This window comes from Camponotus vicinus, unplaced genomic scaffold (genome assembly GCF_025532165.1).
Source record: "Camponotus vicinus isolate PSW18456_S1 unplaced genomic scaffold, iyCamVici1.0 SCAF_9, whole genome shotgun sequence".
NCBI lineage: Eukaryota > Metazoa > Arthropoda > Insecta > Hymenoptera > Formicidae > Camponotus > Camponotus vicinus.
In genome coordinates, this window is record NW_028141981.1 from 6537003 (window position 1) to 6560613 (window position 23611).

General features: G+C 27.6%; 2 protein-coding genes across 12 annotated transcripts in view; one reads left to right on the plus strand and one right to left on the minus strand.

Moving 5' to 3' along the window:
- Nrm (neuromusculin) overlaps positions 1 to 23611 on the minus strand; it is a 176515-nt gene that overhangs the window by 105481 nt on the left and 47423 nt on the right. The window contains exon 2 of one of the 11 annotated variants that reach the window (XM_083109499.1): positions 11944 to 11980. The exons of the other annotated variants lie outside the window; for them this stretch is intronic. Coding sequence (XP_082965625.1) covers positions 11944 to 11971 — 28 coding nt within the window. The 5' untranslated portion in view covers positions 11972 to 11980. The remainder of the gene's footprint in view (positions 1 to 11943; positions 11981 to 23611) is intronic. 11 annotated transcript variants of the gene reach the window in all.
- The window catches only part of LOC145977468 (neuropeptide CCHamide-2 receptor), a 158498-nt gene continuing 145641 nt past the window's right edge, over positions 10755 to 23611 (plus strand). The window contains exons 1-2 of the mRNA XM_083109509.1: positions 10755 to 11261; positions 21368 to 21745. The gene's annotated coding sequence lies outside the window, so the exon portion shown is untranslated. The remainder of the gene's footprint in view (positions 11262 to 21367; positions 21746 to 23611) is intronic.

The following is a 23611-nucleotide window of genomic DNA, read 5'->3' on the forward strand; positions in this document are numbered from 1 at the left end:
AAGAAGTTAAACGAGGGAAGGAGATCTATACTCTGACGTTACGGCAGGGAAGCTAATCAAGTCATACGACCGCGTTCATTGCAATTGTGATTATTCGCTCGAGCACTTATATTCCTAATGAGAGGAGAAATTTCAATCAAGACTCAAGAAAATGCTAAATTTCGAATGCACTAAAATGAGTTGAATAATGTATATTTATCGTGTCTGTTAAATTATTAAAAATAATTGAATATATCATCGTGATTAAAAATTTGTCGATTCGCTTTATTTTTGCACGCACGAGATTTGTTTTTCGAAAAAATTATATAAAATTATTATCTCTCTTATTAATATATCAATCTTAACACAATTAATGCGAAAAGTATCTAGATTTTCATTATAAATGTTTCATTATAAGATATTTTTTATATCACAAACACATGTATATCATTAAATATTTGTCATCATCGAAAAATTGATATTTTTTTATGAAGCAGACAAAAATATCCGATTATTATTTAATTACAATTATAAAAATTTTATCAAATTCGCATACAAAGATATGTTATGCATATTAAATTACTTGCAGTTACTTAGAGAACTGAAATTAATGTTTGTTAGTATTATCGAAATTAATGTTTGATAATATTATCGAATATTTAACTAATATTATTAGCTAAGTGTATTCGATATATAATATTAGCTAGACTATCGATAATATTATTGACTTTATACATAATTGTATTTAAATTAAGTAATTATATTCACACATGTGCAATACGACAACACAAGCTTTATTAAGCAAAATCATAATAAGAGCCTTGACATATAAATATGATAATGCGTACTATTACATAATACATACTATTATTTTGCAGATGGATATTGTGAGAATCGCTACAAGTTGATAACAAATACACAACTTAATTGTAGAATTACATATTGAAGAAAAATAAAGTATTTATACGTTCATTAAAGATAAAAATTTAATCTTTAATGTATAATTATATTGATAAATTATCTATATTGGCGAATATTTATATGTATAGTTGAAGTACGTATTATTAAATAACATGCCATTTTTCTGCAAATTTTATATATAGTAAGTAGAACGCAGCAGTAGAAATCATAGTCATTAATGAAAATTGAAAGAAAGTTATTTTACAGCATTTCAAAACTACACAAAAAATAACCAGGAATGATAAATATATATATGATGATGAAATTAGCATGGTTACCATATTCTCTATTCCTGTACTTTTCAGTTTTTCAATTTTCTGAAAAATATATTTGCACTATTTTTTCTTTCAATTATTTCATTTTCTATTTATTACCTTGCAGCTAATATAAATAAAACCGGTGAAAATGAAAAATGAAATGAGTTATTATATAAAAATTTATCGCGATATATTACTTTATTTTTAAATGGCTATGAAAAAGCTAGTAGAAAATTATTTTCTGATTTTCATTAATACCGAAATTAATTTTACTTTTATTAGTACGAAAATCTCTCTTTCTTTCTCTCTCTCTCTCTCTCTCTCTCTCTCTCTCTCTTTCTTTGATTTAAAACATAAATTTATAATATTTAAATTTCGTTGTAAATTGAAATTATGGATAATACGGTTCACACAAGCAAATTGTGATATTTCCAGGTGTTATTATTTATTTAGATGAATAACATAAATATATATACATGTACATATATATAAACTTTTACATTGATCATGGTATGTGATGTTATGCACACATCAACGAAATGTGTATGTTTGTGATTATAAACCATACGGACAGTTACAAATTTGCTGCTCCTTGATGAAACGTAAAAAAAAACAATTTTCTGATGTCCATTACATTTATGAATGCTTTAGGTACGGACATTATTGGGGACATAGATAACGCCACACGCGAATTACCTTCATGATAATCCTCACGCGATTTCGCTATTCGAGGCAACGAGCTTAAAATTGTGGCGCAAAGCAGGAGCAACACCTTTATCTCCAATGAAAAAATCATTAATGAACACAACTGAAAAATACATGCGCATTGAACATACACACGGTGACTGTTGCAGACAGTATACATGTAGAAAACTCGAAATTCAAAAATTATGTCTTGTTAAGACACTTATGTTACATGAATTACATGTGAAACCTGCTGTATAAATTTATATGATCGATACGAATAAAATTTTAAGATTTAGAGGAATAATGGAAATAGTTTCGAATGAAATTTCCTCAGGAGAAGTAGTTTGTCGATTCTTTATTGGCTTTCATAAAAAACTAGTAAAGTCTCTTTATTGAAAAAGAACTTTATATATATATCCTTTTAGCTCTCTCCCCTCCCGTCTGATAAAAAAGTGAATTAAATTGATAAAAAATATATACCAAGTTTCAGATCTAAAATGCAGTTTTCTTCATCTGCGAGACTCTTTTAAAATCACGTTTCTTTAATAAAAATATCGACGTATTTGTCGTAGTTTCTTTGCTTCCAAGCGTAATAACAAATTAAATACTTAGAAAATTGCTAGCAAAAATTACGAGGATTGCTGATTACATTGATAAATTGATACAATATTATATATATATGTGTGTGTGTGTGTATGTTGTGTAGAATTTTTGTTTATTGTAAATGTCACGTAATAATCAATTTGTGCAATATTAATTCCACTGGCAAATAAAAGGTACTTAAACATTGCATTTAATCCAAGTAAATAGAGAATAACTTTCCTCATCTAATAGATAATGCAGCATATCATAAAATCTATTAATTCATGAAAATAAATTATGTTGTGTACACATTTTTTAAAAATTTCCTTTGTAGATTTAGTATAATTGCTTAATTGAGAACTGCATATATGAATTATGTATATATATACATATAATAGAATATATATTATAATATTAATCTCATTCATTACTGCGCAAACATAAATTATATCTCAATATAGCTAAAGATAATAATTATGCGGACTGTATGGAAAGTTTATCAATGAAAGAGTAATCATGTAAATAAGCGGAATAAATAGTTAAGTAAGAACAAATGTGTATTATGAATTTTTCTAATATAAGCAGAATATTAAATATGTAGTTTATTTTATGTGTTGTACATTGCAGTTAATTGTTACTTTATATAATAGTAATTATTATTTTATAATTTAACATAATAAAAATGAGAGACATCGGAATTGTTCCTTTATATTAAAATAAAATTATGTTCTAATTTTATGATACGATATGCTGTGATAGTTTCACTAGAGAACTATAATATTTTTATATGGTTAAGTAAATAATATCAAACATACTTCTAATCTTATGTCTCAAAATAAGAGACTTTTTATGATATGATTAAACAATCCTACAATAAATATATCTGTATATAAAAACCTAATTATGTAATGAAAAATTGAAGAAATTATAACGATTTCAAATTTTGATTCATATATTTATATATTCACGAATTATTAATTTTTGAAGAGTTTATAAAAAGTTCGTACATACAACAATTCGATAAAAAATCCGATGTTTGAATAACATCTGCAATCAAGATTCTTAGCTTCAATAATATTAATATAATTTAAATTTGATATAATTTTAATTATTGTCCCCCACAAAGTTGGAAATCTTGCTTCACTTCTCCGTGATAACAGAATGATCTGAATGTAACATATGCATTAGCTTACATCGGTTGCGGTAGAATTATCTATGAGTCACGGTCACCGCTTCTCGAACGAGCGCATAAAATGAACCCTTCGAAGTAGTGGCCAAGTAAATCTCTCTTTTCGAGTTTCTAGCGTTTGCCGATTGGGAAGCTGCAGACGAACAAAAGTATTGATCCTCAGCAGATCCCAAAACTGTTTCTAAAAAAAAAGATTTCTTGCGAAATCTACACGAGATGAGCGAGAAGCTGTTGAAATAATCGTACGAAATAGAATAGGCGATCTTCCGCGAAATGTTTTCGTATGAAATCGCACAACGAATATATTTTTGATACAGTGAAGCGGCATAAGAGACGCATGATGTAATCGACGTAATCGGCGGCGGATGACAGCCACGGCGGTTTTGTCGAGCGATCGGGAGGTTCGTGGCGACAAGCCAATTTTTTGGTATACGAAAATAGGTGGAGGTCGCAAAGGATGAAGAAAGAGGAGAAACGAGAGTGTTATATATATATATATATATATATATAGAGAGAGAGAGAGAGAAAGAGAGAGAGAGAGAGAGAGAGAGAGAGAGTGTGTGAATGAATGTATGTGAAAAAGAAAAAGAGAGAAACGATTACATTCCGGAGAATGCCGCATGCAGGCAGACCGCTATGAAACCGTATAAATGAACGATCGATATGTTCTATAATCTGCATATGTCTGATGCCCTTTATATCTCCTTTAGTCAACGAATGCAGCGATCTGCTGCAGAATTGGATGCATTCGCGCGGATATTTCGTGTAGCCGTGATGATCTCTGGTTGAAAATCGAGACGTCTCTCATGTATCATATGTTGCAACATGTGAGATGCTTCAAAACTACATGTGTTTCGAACAGTATTTTTCTAAATTAAACAACTTTTCAAAAACAATCAATTATATCTATTTAAATATTTAAAATTATTATATATATATATAATAATTCTTTACGCAAAATTGTAATATATTTCAAAAAAATTTCTGTTCTTACGATACGGCGGAATATGATGAAACATGAATAATCGCGAGAGAATAGTTCAGTTTTATTATTATTTTATTATTTAAAATTGAATTTTTTAACGTTGACTGAATATAATATAATATTGTTGAATTTAGAATATATCTCTAACAAGAATTATATCCGTGATTTAGAAAAATATATATTGATACTAAAAATTTAATATTCGACATTTAAAGATAAATATAGATATTAATTTTTAAATATTTCCTCGTTGGTACGAGAATATTACAATAATTCAACTGCGATAATTTTCAATAAAGATATTAAACAGACAATTTCATATAATTCGTTTAATATAATCTTGTATTTTCATATTACTTGATGATAATATAAAAAAATCGACAGTCACATTATTGAAATATTTTGTAAAAAGAGCGCAATTAATTTAACTTAAGAAAGAATCAGTCAATAACCACTTCTTAGGCAGTTTTTAATTCACGAAGTGAAATAATTGTGATTCCACGATAAATAATTCTCAAAAGAAAAAAAGGGAAAGAGAGAGAAAGGAAAATACTTTTTTAATATTCATAATGTTCACATATATTTTAAATTATGCAATGCATTGAGTAACGTTAAAAATTAATAATGTAAGATAAGTTTATTTCTGGGATATTTCAATGTAGTTTGCAGTTTTTTCCTATCCCGCAAGTTTTCGGAAGTTGTATAAATGGAATATTGGAAATATGCGCACGTTTCGATCAAAATGACTGCAAACTTCCTAAATGAAATACATCACTGCTGCATCGATATCGAGGGTTCATATTAAAAAAACAAGCATGTTGAAGCTTTTCGACTGTACTTTATATACAAGTAAAACTTATTATATAGTTATTTTGAATACTGTTGTATAAAACGTTCTGTAAATATTCTTTTACTATATTACTGACGTGTTTCAAACTTTTTACTATTATTTAATCAATAATTTTGAGATTTAATAACTTAATCAATAGTCGTATGCACTAAAAAGTGAACGGAAAACACTATATCAAAATAATTGAATTAAATATAAAAATATGTTTTATTTTATTCAAAAAACATTAAAGATTTGTAACAAAATATAACCTGAAATGTTTTGTTAATTATATCTATTTACTGTTTCATACTTCGCGAATTGACAGAAGCATTGACATCAGCAGAATTGTAAGAGAATAATAGTAGAATCTTTTTACTTTTTACTAATATTATTAAAATTTCTAAAATTGTTATTTTTCAATAGTATATGTACTCATATATATAATATATATAATATATAAACTTTATCTCTTTATATTTCCCCATTTTTCATTTCAAACAGCTGAGATTTTTTTAAAATTAGGTATTCATTTGATACGTCGCCAATTCGACTTAAATATTCATTTGACAACTCGAGATCGCTTAAGTTGAGGCATTACAATCGATTCTTTTAGTACTATTAAATAATGGTATTTATTTTATTGTAAATTGAATATCCTTTAATTAAAGAAATATCACTTTTATCGAAACTTTTTTACGAAAAAAAGTATTAGATTTCCACACGGATTACTGTAAAACACGCGACAGTAATTTTGTAGTATAATAAAATAGCTACGGCCAATTACATTTACATCTAATTACATTTAGGTGGCTTAATAACATGTAAATAAAGCTCTTTCTGCCGTGTAGATGGTAAACATAGTTATACTATTCACTTTGATGTTGATGCAGTATGTCTTACTAGATATGCATCAAGCCTGTTTTATAATCAGATGCATAAATATATTAAATATGACTTATTGCACAATTAGATTGTCATATGATAATTAGACGTATAATTAGACGATGATTTTTAGCGTAAATGTTCTTTTTATACATAAAAAAATCTTTTCTAATAAATTAATATAATCGATTCGTAAAATAGTCTCTTCCGTTTCACTTCATTTTTTAAAATATCTGCGCCTCGGAGATTCGTGACAAAATTGTTTCCTGATATATATTGAAATGGAAACTGATACATATGTAATAACCGACTATACTGCAGAACTCGTTACGTACATTGGTACTATTGAAATGCAAAACTGATTATACTGTTAAAGAATTCGCTGAAATTGTTTCGACAGAGGAAAATTGGAAAAAAATTTTTCCTACGTTTTTGAAAAATGTAGTATATTATTGATATTTTATCTTATAAAGTTTATTTTAGGTGACAAAAAGACCTTTTGCCTGCTTTGCAGTAAAATTTATAGAATTATATAATTTAAATATAAAATATAGAAAGTTAGACGAAAAGGAGAGAGAGGAAGGGGGAGAATAGAAAGAGAACTTTTGTGATATATTTAGGATACATTCACTAATTTTAATTTGTATAACGATATATATATATATATATATATATATATATATATATATTAAATTAATATAAAATATATTTCAATAATAAACTCTAAGCACGTAAAATTAATTGGGCATAATTTCGAGAAATAATTTTCATCTAAATATTGTTGTGTATATATATATATATTTTACGTGCTTAGAGTTTATTACTGAAATATATTTTATATTAATTTAATACACATATATACACTGCATCTGACTCAAGTTTCATCTAATATTGTGATTTATGCAATAAATAAATGTATTTATCTCATATAAAGTAAATATATATAAATATTATCCAATGTTTTTACACACAGGTTATACTCGAGTCGCAGAATTTCATTTATCTGAAGTAGACGGATGATATATTAATTCCCCAATAATCGGAAAATTCTCAGAGAGCTCATTCGACTGCCTTCTTCGCGCGAGTATTTAATTCCAATAATACATTCTTTATATGACCATTACCATTAATAGTCGTTTACAACCCACAAGTGAACATTACTATTATTATACCAAAGATTATCCTGTCCTCAAAAGAAATATATGAATTTCCATGAATAAGAGAACATAGATATATTTTAAATATTAATCGAAATACAATATGTGTCTTCTTATTCGAGAAACAAATCTTTATAAATATCAAAGTGTCACACACATCGCTAAAGTAAAATATTTTATTACATATATATACATATATTCCAAAAAAATTATTTATGATAAAAGTAAAATTAAAAAAATAAAAATAAAATTTTGATAATACTTCAAAAATTTCAATATATATTGTAGCACCAAAATATAATACTAACACACTCATAACTTTTTAATATTAAGTACTAATTAATATTTATACAAAATTAATCTTAACTAAATGTTAAATTTTATATATAATCTATTGAGTATTTTTTTTATAAATATATATTATATTATGTATGTATATATATTTATTATAAATATTTCATTAATCATTTTAAATATACTTTAGAAAATAAAATCTAAAATATTTTATGTACATTATGTTTTATACACAATGATATAAAATAAATTTCTATCATGTGAAGATAAACTAGCAATTATTTTTAAACCTAAATTAAATAAATTAAATTGTAAATTACTTACAATACAGTCGCTCCGCCGTGATTCGATGTCTCCTCTTCCTCTCTTGTTTGTGTTTTGTTGCTTTTTCAAGGCACTCACACTCATTCGCGAAAGCAGTTAATTACGATCGCGTGCATACTAATTGATAGAATACGATGATGCGCGACATTTTGTATGGCACTCCCACTAATTGCACGCGACGCGCACTTTATCATATTTTTGGAAGAATAATTCGAAAATATATAATTCGCTCAACATTACATATCATAATTAATAACGACTGTACTTAATAATTAAACACAAAGATTTGAATGCAATGTGTAAATGTAAAATGATACTAACGATTTGACTTTAATATTATATGATATAATGCAACTCGAGTTAATTATTAATTAAAATGCATTAGATTGTCTGAAAACATATAATCGAAACTCGGCATATGTGATATGTTTCGTATTTATAATTCGCGCAAAACAAAGATATTATTATATATTATTATATAAATGATATATCACGGCTTTCTACTTACTTGATTTATTCGACGAATTACTTCATATTTTTGATTCGAAATGATTATGAATGAATTATATTTAAATAAAAAAACATTTAATTATATTATTTATAAAGAGAAAAGTTTAAATAGGCATGCCAGATTCAGATCTAATTATAAATAAATAATTATCTTAAATTTGAAATAAAATAATAATTCGCAATTTTAATTTTCTATCGATATATTTACAAATGAAATTATAATCAGTCAAATAAATTTTTAATTGTACTAATTTTTTAAGAAATCACTTTCCTAATAATATTTGTTGCAATCATATTTAGAGAGCTAATGATACAACGACGCAGCGGTTTGAATTGCTACTTTTCTACTCCATATTCATCGCGCAAGTGACTATTAAAAACAATTATCAACTCGTACAATTGATAAATTCCTACTTGAAAATGTGTCGACGAAGAATTTAATTCATTGTTCCTACGGAATATTTACCTAAAATAAATCTATAGGAAACATTTTATTCTTTCATATTAATTACTAATTAATGATTGATTTAATTACCACTTTTCGTTATTTGATTCACGATTGATTCGATTTGTGTATATTATGTGTTCTCAATCCGAAAATGGCAAATGACGTTAAAGTAGATGAACAATATAAAACTCTGATAAATAGTAATTATCATATTTATATGTATCTTTCATCGCAAAAGTTAATCAATCATATAGGAATTCATAATTATAATCGTTAATTGTCAAGTAAAATAATTGCATTTCGAAATATAACGCGATAAATCGGAGCGACGAAGGATTATAAATTATATTATTGTAATATGTAGGTTTTCGGGTAATAATTATTTCTTCAAATATGGTCGGAGAGAAAAATTCAAATATATTTCGCGTTTCTTTTCATTTAGATTTAAATTCATTTAGATTTCATTTAGATTTAATCGTTTTTGTTTTTACAAAATCGAATAATATATGATTGAGAACACGTAATAATATACGAATCGCATAATCGAAATAACGAACAGTCAGTATCACACACATCACCACTGATATATCGATTATTGATTAATAATTAATATAATATTGAAAAAAAGAAAAGAATAGAATGTTCCGAATAATTCTATTTTGTAGAGCGTATTAATATTTCGTCGTAACAAATTGATTGTCGACCGCGCACTATTTGACCTTCGTATTTTGCCACATACCGAGCGCCAGTGATATCAGAATGCCTACGCTAACAACGCGCAACCATGAATGGAGGGGGTAACGGAAACATGAATCGCTCATATGATCGTTACCCCCTCCACTCGCGGCTGCGTGTTGCTAGCGTGGACATTTTGGCATCACCGCCGAGCGCTGTTGTTGACATACCTTGGCCTTGTCCTTGTCATTACGTCGTGAGACTCGAACAAAGCAGTATAACGCGCGAACTTTTCCATCCATCAGGATTATTTTTCACAATTAACGATATTAATTCTTGCAATTAGCGATTCCCGTGATTGAACAATTCTTCTGATTAATACTTCCTAATGCCTTAATACTTCCTAATGCCTATTTATATCTATAATCCTTTATTACTTCAATACGAAGTATTAATAGTATTTTATACTTCGTATTGAGATAATAAGGGATTATAGATATAAATATGTTTTACCCAGATATTTAGGTTATAATTATTCTTTCATACGCTTAGGTTCGAATCTTGCATCGTGTTTTAAACTTTTCATTAATTTAAATATAGTTCGTGCTTATAATCATCACATCCAGAGTACGATAAATACACATATCATCGAATATTTAGTATTGGAATCGGTATTGTTATTGTAATCCGTTAAAATGCGCGTATTTATTTTCGCGAGATTTATTTGACCTCAAAATCTGTGTGAACAATCGACAAATCGACAATTATATTTTTGAATACTGTATAGTTCCCGGAGATGTTTTTCATTTAAATTTTAACTTACATATTTATATTCATCTGTACATATACGTAATACATTTTGATGCGAAATAATAAAATTGTTTTAAAGATGCAAACGTATACTATTTATTAAAAACAGATTAGATTTTCGCGACATGTATCTAGGGTTACCAACCGTCCGATTTTTAGAAGTCTTATTCGGTATCCGGTTGACAAATCAAACCAGACGTTTCTAAAATTGTTTGAAAAATAATATTGTAAGAGAGAGGTGAGAGAAAGAAGAAAGATAGAGAGAGAGAGAGAGAGAGGGAAAGAGAGAGGGAGAAAGAGAGAGAGAGAGTTTCTTATTTGAAATTCTGTATTTAATGTAGTGTTATGTTTACTGTTTCTGTCCGGTTAGATTTTGTTCCAAAGACGAAATATCCATTTATAATTTAGATTTTTGGATTTGGCCGTACATGTATCACGTGAATTTGGTCACGTGATTTTAGATAGCCGTCTTTCTGTCTTCCGTTATAATATATAATAAAGTGTGTGTTTTATCGGGAGTGTCGTTTAAAGTATCGCGCGATTTAACTGCCTCGCGAGTGAATATTGTGTGAGTGCCACAACTACAAGGATGAACAAGAGAGGAGGAGAAGAAGGAGGAGCAGGATAAGAAGGAAGCTTGGGAAAGCATCGGACAGCTGTGCCTAACCTAACCGGCGGAGCAACTGTGGGGTAAGCAATTAATAATTTTAATATTAATATTAATATTTTAATTTACTCTTTATTTGTAAAATTAATTACTTTGCGAGCGTGATTTTGTTTTTACTCTTTTAATACATATAAAATATACTAGATTTTATTTCGGATTATTTTTAAAATATTATTTAATAGAGGAGTCAGCTTTCATGGAGTTTACATATACATGTATACATATATACACATACATATATATGTATAATGATTTATAACTCTGAAATAATTTTTATAAAAAATTCTTTTCTTTTCCTCTACAAAATGTTAATTTGGTATAAAATCTAGTTTCACATTATCACGTTTATCAATAAATGAATATACTAAAAATGAAAATAAAAACAGGCATATGTAAAATATATTAGATAATAGTTTTAAATAATATAAAATATATTAGATAGTAAATAATAGATTGAATAGAAGATTCAATTATTAAGCATGGAAATATATTTTATTAGATATATTAATTGATTAGGTTATATAATATTTTTATATGTGATTTATTATCTTTTCATTTGACATGTGCATATTAAAGAAATCTTTGATAACTTATATTTTGCTCGTTTTCTGCGCTAGTTTATATAATCCACTCCACTCTAAAAAGAAAAATTGAGAGATTGAAAACGTCTTTATTATAAAATAATAAGTAATTTATAATACTCACCGATATGAATAATGCAGTTGTAGTACATAACGTTGATCTGTAAAAGACAAATATATATGAATTAAAGCAGTGACCGAAATAATCAACATTCTGAAAAATAATTTTATCGCGTGTAATTGAATCTTTCATTCAATCTTTAAATAGATCCTTTAAATAAATATTTAATAAAAAATAATATCATTTACAAAAAAATTCTTTTAGTTACAAATTTGTATAAAATACAATAAATAAAAATCTAATTTTTGATATAAATAATTTAAATAATTACAAATTTCTCTTAAACTTCATATTAAAATTGTGACTTATATGCATCACTATGTGTACACAAAAATATTAATTATTAAGCGGTTTCTTCAAAATAAACTCCAGAATATATTTTATATGTGTTATATAATGTAAAATGGACTACCATCGCAGAGATAAATGAGTAATATTTTAATTTTTAGTAGCAATATATTTTAGTTTTACAAATAATAAATAATAAATCACTCACTTCTCTCCATGGTTTTACTTTACTGTTGTTCCGGGCTTCTTTCTCTTTAGTTGTTTATCTTTTGTTGCTTCTTCATGGCACTCACTCACGAAAATACGGTTAATTCGCATGTGCTCTAATTAATAAAATACGATAATCGCGCGGCATTTTACAAGGCACTTGCGACCTTAATCACACGCGACGCGCACTTTATTATATTGCGAGTAAAGAACATTATGATGAAAGAACAATGCAAAATTTACAATCGCACAAAGCTATGATATGCTCGATAAAAATGCTTAACCAAATTTACACACCGCGACAGTGCTAATTTTATTGTTAATAAATTATACACGAACTCTTGCTTTAGAATTTAATTTTTATCCTGTTTTAATTTAATTTTTATCTTGTGTTATAAATGTGAATAAGTACATAAATTAAAGCTAAAAATTAATGCTTAAATTAACTGCAGAATACAATATCTAAAAAATATATCGCTATTATATATTACTTTATTGACTAATCGTGTAGTAGATTTCAAATAAATCATAGCCTTTCAAATCATCGATATATAAAGGTCAAATTTTTATTACGTTAAGAGATATTAAAATACGTGGTTATATATAGATACGATTGTATACATTAATTAAATGCCCCGCAATATATAATATTGTTTGACTTGGAATCGATCTATTCTATATCTGCAAGGTTTTGGTAATAATTGAAAGTAATATCGGCAATTTGATTCTAACATCGAGCGATAATATACGAATCAAATTAAAACTCAATAATCGCAGAAATTAATGAATTACGCAAATTGATAACCGCTAATTATTTATTAAAAAATCGCGACTTTGCTAGTATTTGTCACGACTATATTTCGAATGATAATACGACGATATATGTCGTTCGTTCGATTCGTATTGACAACACAGCGACTGTATGTAAACAATAGCAGACTAGTATGCCGCAAAAGCAAGCGCCAAATAGTGATGATAGTTAATTCGCTGATGTCATGAAATATTTAACATTACAAAGTACGTAATATATTCTATTTTCCTTGATATTCATATTAATTATTCATAAACAGTTCATGTATTACGGTTTTCTGGAATCATTCGATAATGCGACGTATTATATTACTGCGTGCTCTCAATCCTAGAGAGAAAGAGAGAGAACTAAATGAATAAATATTTAAATTGGCAAGAAATATAAAGAGCACAATGGAGATATTCAGATCCAAACATCATTAAGGAAATAATTATTGCTCATAAATATCGCAATAAAAATATATAATAAATTGTATCATATACATATATAGTATAAATAATAAAAATTGTAATTTATATCTCTTATGAAATTGTCGTCTCCTCAATATGTGATAATTCTCTACGATTATTATCACAGTAAATATTTTGCACGATACGCACATTTTAAATAGAAATGATAAAAGATAAAAATAATAAATATATCATTTTATCGCGATATTTATGCAATAAATCGTTGCATATTTATGCAAAATATTTGCCTTGATATATTTGCCATCATTTCGATAAATAAATCTTATAAATCGTTCATCGCAAAAATTAATTGCACGAATCGATAATTGTTAATGATAATAATTGTAGAGAATTATTGCGTGTTGAGGCGACAACAATCTCATAAGAGATATAAATTATAATGTATTATTTATGCATTATTTAAAATAATAAATATATCATTTTATAGTAATATTTCTAGCAAATGAGATTTTAATATTTGGATCTAAATACGTCTTTCATCGCGAGAATAAATATAAATTTTTTACTAATTTAAATATAGTTTTCCAATTATTTTTTATCGAAAAATACGTAGTGATTCGCAGATTGACTGATTCAAATAATAAAAGTCATGGAACATCAATTGTTTAATTAATTCGAAATTCAAGGAATAGAATATTCCGCATATTATATTGGTGTATTAAATATTTCATGGCGGAAAGGAATATAAAATACCGATTATCACATGTAGTGTTTGGCACTCGCTTTTGCGGCATATAGTGTTTGTTTACAGACAACACTATTGTTTACATGTCTTGTTGTCATTCACGCGCCGCGATTCGCACGAGCAAACAGCGATGGAAACCGCCTTGTATATTGTTGCATTATCTTTCGAAATACAATCGTAACAAGTATTAGAAGATGTAAAAATGCGATAATTTGTTATGGTTCTTATAATTGATAATTATTAATCTATGTGATTACCGTATTTTAGCTATTATAATAGTCGCTAACTCGCATATTACTGTCTGATAAAGATTTTGATGTTAGTTTTGATTATTTAATAAAACGTTGTCAGGGCATATAATTAATATATACAATCGTATCTAATTACTGTATTATTTTTATATCTGTCAGTTGCGTAGTAAACATACTATTAATCGCGTAATAAAAATTCAATTTTTAAATATTGGTGATTTACTAATTAAAAGTCCTTACGTGATTTACATATAATTGAGAAATCTGTTATTTGCAAGTAGTCAGCAGACGATTTACTAATTACTTATTTCCAGATATTGCATTCTGCAGTTAGTCTTTAATTTTAATTTATATATTTAATCATGCTTTTATAATAAAAGATAGTAATTATTCTATTAAAAACAGTAAAATGAAAGCATATATTATAATAAAATCGAGTATATTTCATTCGTCGCATATATTTGATATAATTTTCGAATGCTGAACAAATCATAGCTTGTGCTGTCGCAGTTTTTACATAGTTCCTCACAGTACTCAATGCAATATAATAAAGTGCAAATCGTGATTAACATCAAAAGTGCCATGCAAAGTGCAACGCGGTTGATGTTCTGTTAATTAGCGCACGCGCTATTAAATGTATTTCCATGAGTAAATGTTTATAAAAGAGCGGTAAAAGATAAACGGAAAAGGTGAAATAACTCGGGAAGACATCAAACAATTGCGAAGTAACCATGAGATGAGTTATTTATTTTAATTTATTATTTATTATTTATTATTTGTAAAAATAAAGTTAAAATATAGTTATTGAGTAGCTAAAGTATTTATCTCCGTAATAGAGTAATCCATTTTATATTAACGTATAATATAATACATATAAAGTATTCTAGAGTTTATTTTGAAAAATGCTTAAAATATTTAAAGTAATTAATTATTTTATATAAAGAGATGCATATAAAATACAATTTCAACGTTGAGTTTAAGAAACTAATAATTATTTAGATTATTTATATGTAAAAATTATATAGATTTTTTATGTTTATCATATTTTATAAAAATTTACTTAAAAATCTTTTTTGTAAGTTATATAATTTTTTAATAAATATCTCTATTTAAAGAATAAACAAAAAATTGAATTATATGAATTCCAGTTATTTTTTGGAATACTGATTATTTTGGGCACTGTTCTAATTTGTATATGTTGTCTTTTGCATCAACCTTATATTACAATTCCACTGTTGGACATTATAGTGAGTTATTTATTTATTTTATAATTGCAAGATAATGTGGATTTGTAAGAAATGTACATATATACACACATACAGGAGTTACATAACAATTATTAACAAACAACATAATACATAGAAAATATCTTTTCATACTAAATGAAAAATAAAAGAGTTTATAATAAAGAATGTATAAGACGTGAAGACATATCCAACTATATAAATTCTTGTTTTTTTGAGATGATCTAAAATAAAATTCTTTCACATACACACATACAAATGTTTTTGCAAAAAAAAAAGGAAGAGGATAGAATATAAGTTTAATCGCGAGCGAATATTTTGGTTTAAATGGAATCTTTTTGAACCCTAACTCTTAACAAATTATATTTTGTCTGTCATAGGGGAAGATTTCATATATATATATATATATATATATATATATATATATATATATAATATAAAAATGCTACAATAAAATCGCCGGAAATTTTTTAAAGGGATGCACATAAAGAGAATATTAAGTTAAACGGAATTCTCCTCTGACTGTTATTAAGTTGGTTTTTTTTCATCAATTTTAAAATACGATAGTAATTTTTTTAAATACAATAGTAATTTTTGTTTTTTGCATAAAATGGTGTTTCATAGAGAGATGGCATATAGACATTTTTAGTTGTCTTGATTTTTGTTTTCTCTATTTTTTATATCTTAATTTTTCTTATTTATTTAAGTTTTCTCTATTTTGTTATACCTTAATTTTGTGTTTTTATTATAATTTTATCGTTTTACACATATACATATGTGAGTAATCATGTCTAGTATTAGCAAATTTAAAATTTTTGTTCTAAAAATGCTCTAAATATGCTTCGAAATTTTAAATCATTTTTATTAAAATACATGATTCTATATTTTTTATTTTTTTCTTTGAATTTGTCAATTTTAATGTTAAAACGATATCATATATGATCTAAATTGAAACAATGAAATTCTCAAGGGTATGTTCCTAGAACGGAGACACTATATTCGCTTAGGACTCTCTATACTCGCGAAAACGAAATTACACATCGTTGCTATGTACTTAGGCAATAATCAGCACTAAAAAGCTTCCGAGAAGAAACTTCTATTAATGGTCTTTCATTTAAACGTAATTACACGATATTTAATTATCAAAAGTCATAAAGTCTGCGCAGTATAAAAAATAAGAAAATAGATATTTAATAAAGAAAATCACTCCACAAAATAACTCATTATGTACACAGACACAGACACATACACACACACACACACACACACACACACACACACACACACACACACACACACACGAGATGGAGTAATTGGATGGATAATTTTGGAGGAATAATTTTGTTTGTTTAGAATATTTTTGGTATTGTTAAAAATATAAAAATATTATAATTACGAAAGTTGTGCTATATTAAAATATTTAATGGGTATAATATGCTAATAATTTTTCTGGATGGAGACACTTCGAAGGTCTCTATTTTTTTAAATAGTACCATCAACATTTTTTTATATAAATCGATTCTGGCAATATCAACATAAAAATTGGATGACCAAAAATTGAATAATTTGCGAGATATTTTTAATTTGACAATTTGTATAAACTATGAAAAATATTATAAAATAAATTTTGTGATTATCTTATATCTTTTTAAATATTGCGAGAAACCGATTTATATACAAACAATTTATATAAACAAGTTAAAATGCTTCTTCATCATCATTTCAAATCATTTAAAAAAAATAATTGAAAATAATTGAAGATAATTTTGAAATCTCTGAAACGTTTCCATTCATAAAAAAATTATTGTTATGGCTTCTTAATACTGCGTACATAACTAACGACATTTTCATATCTCTAAAAATGGCAAAAATGTTCCAGATAAATAAAGTTATTTTTCATTTGCTATATATATTATATGCAGATTCTTTGTAAATTCAACCATTTTAAAGAAAAACTTAGCTATTTTATAAAAAGCGGAATTTTTATAAATCTGATATATATATATATATATATATATATATATATATATATATATATACACATAGAATCTGCATATAATATATATAGCAAATGACAAAATTCTCTTTCTCAAAAATAGATTTTTTTGAGTAAATCTGTTAACAATTGCGATATGATTTTACACTTGGTGAGAGAGAGAGACGCGTTTTAGTTGCTCGAGGCAATAATTAAATTATATTGAATTTAGGGCAGTATCGATAATTGATTTTCGATCGAAAGTTCCAAATTGCCGTTACGATTGATGTTTGAAAGTTAATCGGGAAACGTTTCCATATTAATTTTGTAGATACATCAATGCATCTAATAAATTCTTTGGATACTTTTATTTCCTTCAAATTAACCTATATTCGTTAAATAAACAGATCATCTCACAATCGCATTGTACTGATGCTTTTTATATCTATGAAAAATTTACAGCGCGTCTATTCAATCATACTATACATTTGATTCGTAATAGCTGAGATGATGTCTTTCTTTTATAATTATATTTTCATAAATATTGTATTCGTTTCTTTCCCGAGTATCATTTTATTAATGATTATATTCTTCAACAAAAACATCACTATTTAATTAATTCTATGCATTATCTCAAAATGTGAAATAATTATAATATTGAAACGCAATCTCTCCGAATCTCGAAAATTGTTATACATTACATAAATATAATATATGTATTTACCTCTCAGAGATACATAAAGTGACTTGCAATACAAATGTCTTTCATAATTCTTCCTTTGACGCTCTTCCTTTATTCAACTTCTTCGGAATATCATTTTTCTTAGAAAAATTTAATCGTTATTTTTCCAAGAAGTAAATGCATTTCTCTCTGCAGAATTTCTAAAGATAAATTTCGCTCGAAATTTTTGAAAGAAAAAAGTAAAACGTTAGTTAACAAAATTAATTCAAAATTACATTACATGTTTAAAGGAAGAGAAAGCACTTAGAAGTTCTAATTTCCTCGGTTCACTTCGAATGTATGTGCGATACGTTTTTTATTTTGCAAAAGTGATCATGAGTCAGACTTATGGAACCTAACACCGTGCGATGGCCAGTCTGACAGCCTCATTACGATGCGAATTGGACGAGATGTAGTCGCGAAACTTTCCGAAGAAACTTCCTAAGAAAGTACCATCGGGAGTATTACCGGGTGTGGCCAAACTCATTTTCTTCAGACATAAAATATCTTTTCATGGCAAGAGAATATCTGAAAATTTTTGCATCTAGACATTCGCGTTGAATAATTAAGTTCTTTCCAATTTATTTATTGTCTACATTGGCCTTGTCCTAATCCGAATACGTTGACATCAATCTCTCACGCAATTTGCAACGTCATTGTGTTCATTATTTCATCCTAACCCACGGGCTTATATATACGTATATCATCACTATTGTTGCGGAAATAAATGGACCGTTACTCTTAGCTCTTTGCGATCGAAGTGAGGGTATACGCGATGATAACAGATTGCACTTCGCACGTTCCCGATTTGAATTAAATTCTAAGCTACATCCTGCTGTGCAGCTGCAATATCGTGAGAAAATCAGCGCCATTGTTTCTCCTGCGGAAATTATGCCGGGATCAGCATTGAATACGTTTTTCGATTTAGATTGCTCGCCTTGGCGCGATGATCAATAGGAATGAAATATTTTCCATTATGCCTATCTGTCGCTTTATCAATCATGAATGACATAAATAAGAATAAATGTCATAAATGATAAATCCGTGTTATCTTTGTAGAAAACTTGTGCATATTTTTGCGCTATACGCGAATGTAAATCTAACATGAATTAATTTAAAATATAAGATATATCTTAATTTTATTAAATATAAATATATATTCTAATTTTATTAAAATATAAGATAATTTAGAAAGATATCTAGATTTATACACGCGAATTAAAGACATTACTTTGGAACTAATAAATTCCAATTACTAAACATTGACAGTTACTAAACATTGACATGTATTATCTTGGCTGTTATGAAGCACAGATGCAATATGCAATTACGGCCAAGTTATTAATATCCAAGTTATATGTGACTAAAATCTCCCCTTATATTAGAAAACTTTCCGCCGCGTTACGGTGAAATGACATTTGCATACGTTTATAGCAAAAATAGTCTTCGTTCCGAGTCGAATGGATTTTGGATTCATCTCTCGGATAGAAACTGTTCAACATTGTTTTATTACTTTGACGTAACACAACTGTGATTATACCGATTTCACGGCGCGAATATCGACAGAGGTGTTAATCAAAGTCGTCAGCAGTTTTAATAAGACGCGCTTCGTGCAAGTTTCTATTCTCATTTTCCAAGACTTGTGTTTTCTCAATATAAATTGTTTGACAGTTTCACTGAACCGACAGCATTTTCACGAAATGGTTAATTTGAAAGATATTATGCTTTGCCAGACTGAATATGATCCGTCTTTCTCTCTGTTTCTCGACTCTATAGAAATCTCCTTTGTTCGCGAGAAAATTCATTTATATGAAAGGGTGTTTTAATTATAAAATGATATCTCTCGTCATCGTTTTATTATTGTCTTATCATGAGTAAGTTGGGGAAACTTATTTAATATACAATATTTCACTTTATCCGTGACACAATTTTCTAAAATGGAGCGTATGGCTTCTATCACAGATTTCTATTCCCGATTTGCATAAATCTTTCTTATGTAATTAAGGTTGTATAAATTTCCCACGAACGTTCTACGAATAATTTAGGTAGGTCCGTTCTCCTACCCTTTTCACGCCTCGGCGCGGTCCAACTCTTGAAAAGAGCAAGAAACGAAGGAACGAGGCTATTAGTGACATGGGAGAAAATGGATAGGAACAGAATGTAGAAAGTTTGAGACAATTGGTACTATCTTCTCTAATGATATAATAGTCACTTCTCGGCGCATTATCTTTAAATTTTCGGTTTAACAAGATATTTATATGAAAATATTGATTATTGAGTATTTTTGAAAGAATTAATAAATATTTCCTTAACTCTTAGAGGATCGCGAACGCAATTCATTTATAAAACTTTATTTTAATTATTATAGTTCGTCGCTTCGTCTTGATATCTTTACTTCTGTCGATTCTCTTTTTGCATTATTAATTTGTTTGCATTTATTGAATCTTCGTTCACTTGTTTCCTATTTCTGATTGTTCTTGAGAAAATTTAATTCTCAGAACAGAATATAATCTTCTTTTCTTTCTCCCTTACATTTCTTCTCTTCTTTTTTAAATTCCCAATCATTTCGTCTTTTCTCAAATGACCTTAAGTATTCTTAATACTTTATAATAACGCAGTTACGAAATTATCTTTATTACATTATGTGCGTATATATTAATTCCTGTATTTAATTACTGCCAACATTCTATTCTGGAACAGAATTATATATAATCTCGAAAAGTAAAATATGTATCTACTCATCTATTCAATTTATCCCCATTTTCATTTTACCAGCGTCTAGATATCGAGAATAGATCGCAATCGGAATCTCACGTGTCAAACCTGGTTTAAAATTTCATCGCGAACATTGGAGATCCTTACGCATCGTCCTTGCACGTGGAAGGTATGCCGGTCGATGGGAACCGAGTCGAAGGAACCACGCTCGAGGGAACACCGGTCTGACCCTAGACGCGCGACTTTACGTGTCGTTGACTGCGCCCGAATATACAGGAAGCCTATAACGTGGGAACATCACGCGCGTCGCCTTCGCTCAAGAAGGAGGCTCCATTGCCTCGCATCGGAACAATTACCGCTCCCACTGCTTCACATGGTATCGCACATCGCGCCGGTAATGAAGTCATAAAAGTGAGCAGCCTAAGACAAAGTACAAAGGTACGAAGAGTTAAAATTTTTCGACTTTTATCTTCGTCGACTTATCGAAACGTCTGCAGATTTTATTTTCAATTAATTAATTTTTTAAAAATAATTAATTGATCTAATTCTTTCTTATTGTTGCTTCTCTCAAAAAACGCCAGTTTTATTCGCGCAAATGTTCATAAGAAAAAATTGATCGAGGAGCGATGAATCTTGAGTAGAAACTTTGATATTCAGTGGCTGCCTTATAAATATCAACGCGTGCTTTAACTTCGACAGAAGTTTAAGAAACTCGCGAGAGGGCAGTGCGTTTTTTTCGTGTTTCCTGAATAATGAAACATTTATTGGGTCGTTAAGCGCGTCTGTCGAGTATCAGAAGGAAACTTTCCAGTTCGCTCAAGAAGAAATGCAAGAAATGTAAGAAAGCTCACAAATACTGCATCCGTCAAATTAAATGCAACAAATTGCGCGCGATTCATAAAATCGTGCGTGCTTTACTGCATAACTGTGTACATTAAAAGATAATAACGTTAATTTAACGTTATTTGCAGTTGCATTTTTGTTGATTACCAGTAAAGTTTTTCAAAAGTATACATTTGCATGGTAAAATTCTTTGTTTTTGAATTAGTATAATAGAATAATTAATTTTTTAAAGATTAGTCGTTCGTATTTTGCGAGCAATAGTCAGACTGTGTCGGAATGCGTGAACAAATTTACTCTGAAAAACAATCGAAAATTTGCTAAATTATAAATAAATTGAGAAAATATAAATAATATTATCTTTTTATAAATATAATAAATTTTATATTTATTTATATATATTTATATTTATATATTTATATTTATAAAATAAATTTAGATAAATACTTTTTTATTTTACTTTGATAAATAATTTGCATATAAATTATTAAAAAACATTAAATGTCGGTGCAGTAAAATTATACATTCAGTTTGATAAAAATATGCATTACATGATTACAATTTACAAATCGGCTAATTTACAAAAAGAAATAGTTATTTCTTGGAAATACTGGATTGGATGAAATTCGGAAGAAGTAGCTTACTGGATGAATGTTTAATGTGTACGTCTCACATTGACTTGGTAATTTAGGGTTAATGAGATGTCGTATTCTTCTCGGGAAGTTTCGAGTTCGCATTTCTACTGCTCTCAACTCGTAAATTAAAGTGAAGTAAGACTTTCGCACGGCTTTCCCTTATGTGGTTTAGCGCGTTACTGCCCCAAGGCTTGTGGAATATATTCGTACATCGCGAAGAGAGATGACCTCACAGAGAGTTTCATAGATGTATGCCGAGTTTATGTGTTATGGTTTACGTGTGACAGACTATAACATATTGTATTTATATATGCATATTGTATACACTAATCTTATATTAAATATTACTTAGAATTCCCATTATAATACATAATCTTCAAAATTATATTTTTTATACGACATGTGTACATGTTATGAAATGTGTATAGATTTTTGATATCACCAAATTTTTCAAGTAATTTTAATAATTATTTGGTTATAATAATTATGAAATAACGTTTTTTTTTCAATATCGACAAAGATAAAATTTAATTTGTCGATGACGAAAAAAATAGCTTAAGAGATTTTTTTCATTATTTAGTTTATATATATATATATATATATGCATATGTAATCGGTTTTCTTCAATGAATATTTTCTATTATAATGCAAATGAATAATTTTCTATTATAATGCAAATATAGCATTTTTTGCGGTTATTTAAAAAATTCGAAAATTAAAGATTTTATTATTCATAGATAGAACATATATACATTTAAATTGAAATGAGTTAAATTGCAGTAATTAATTGCATTTATAATATGTGTGATGGATCATTTACAGTGAATTT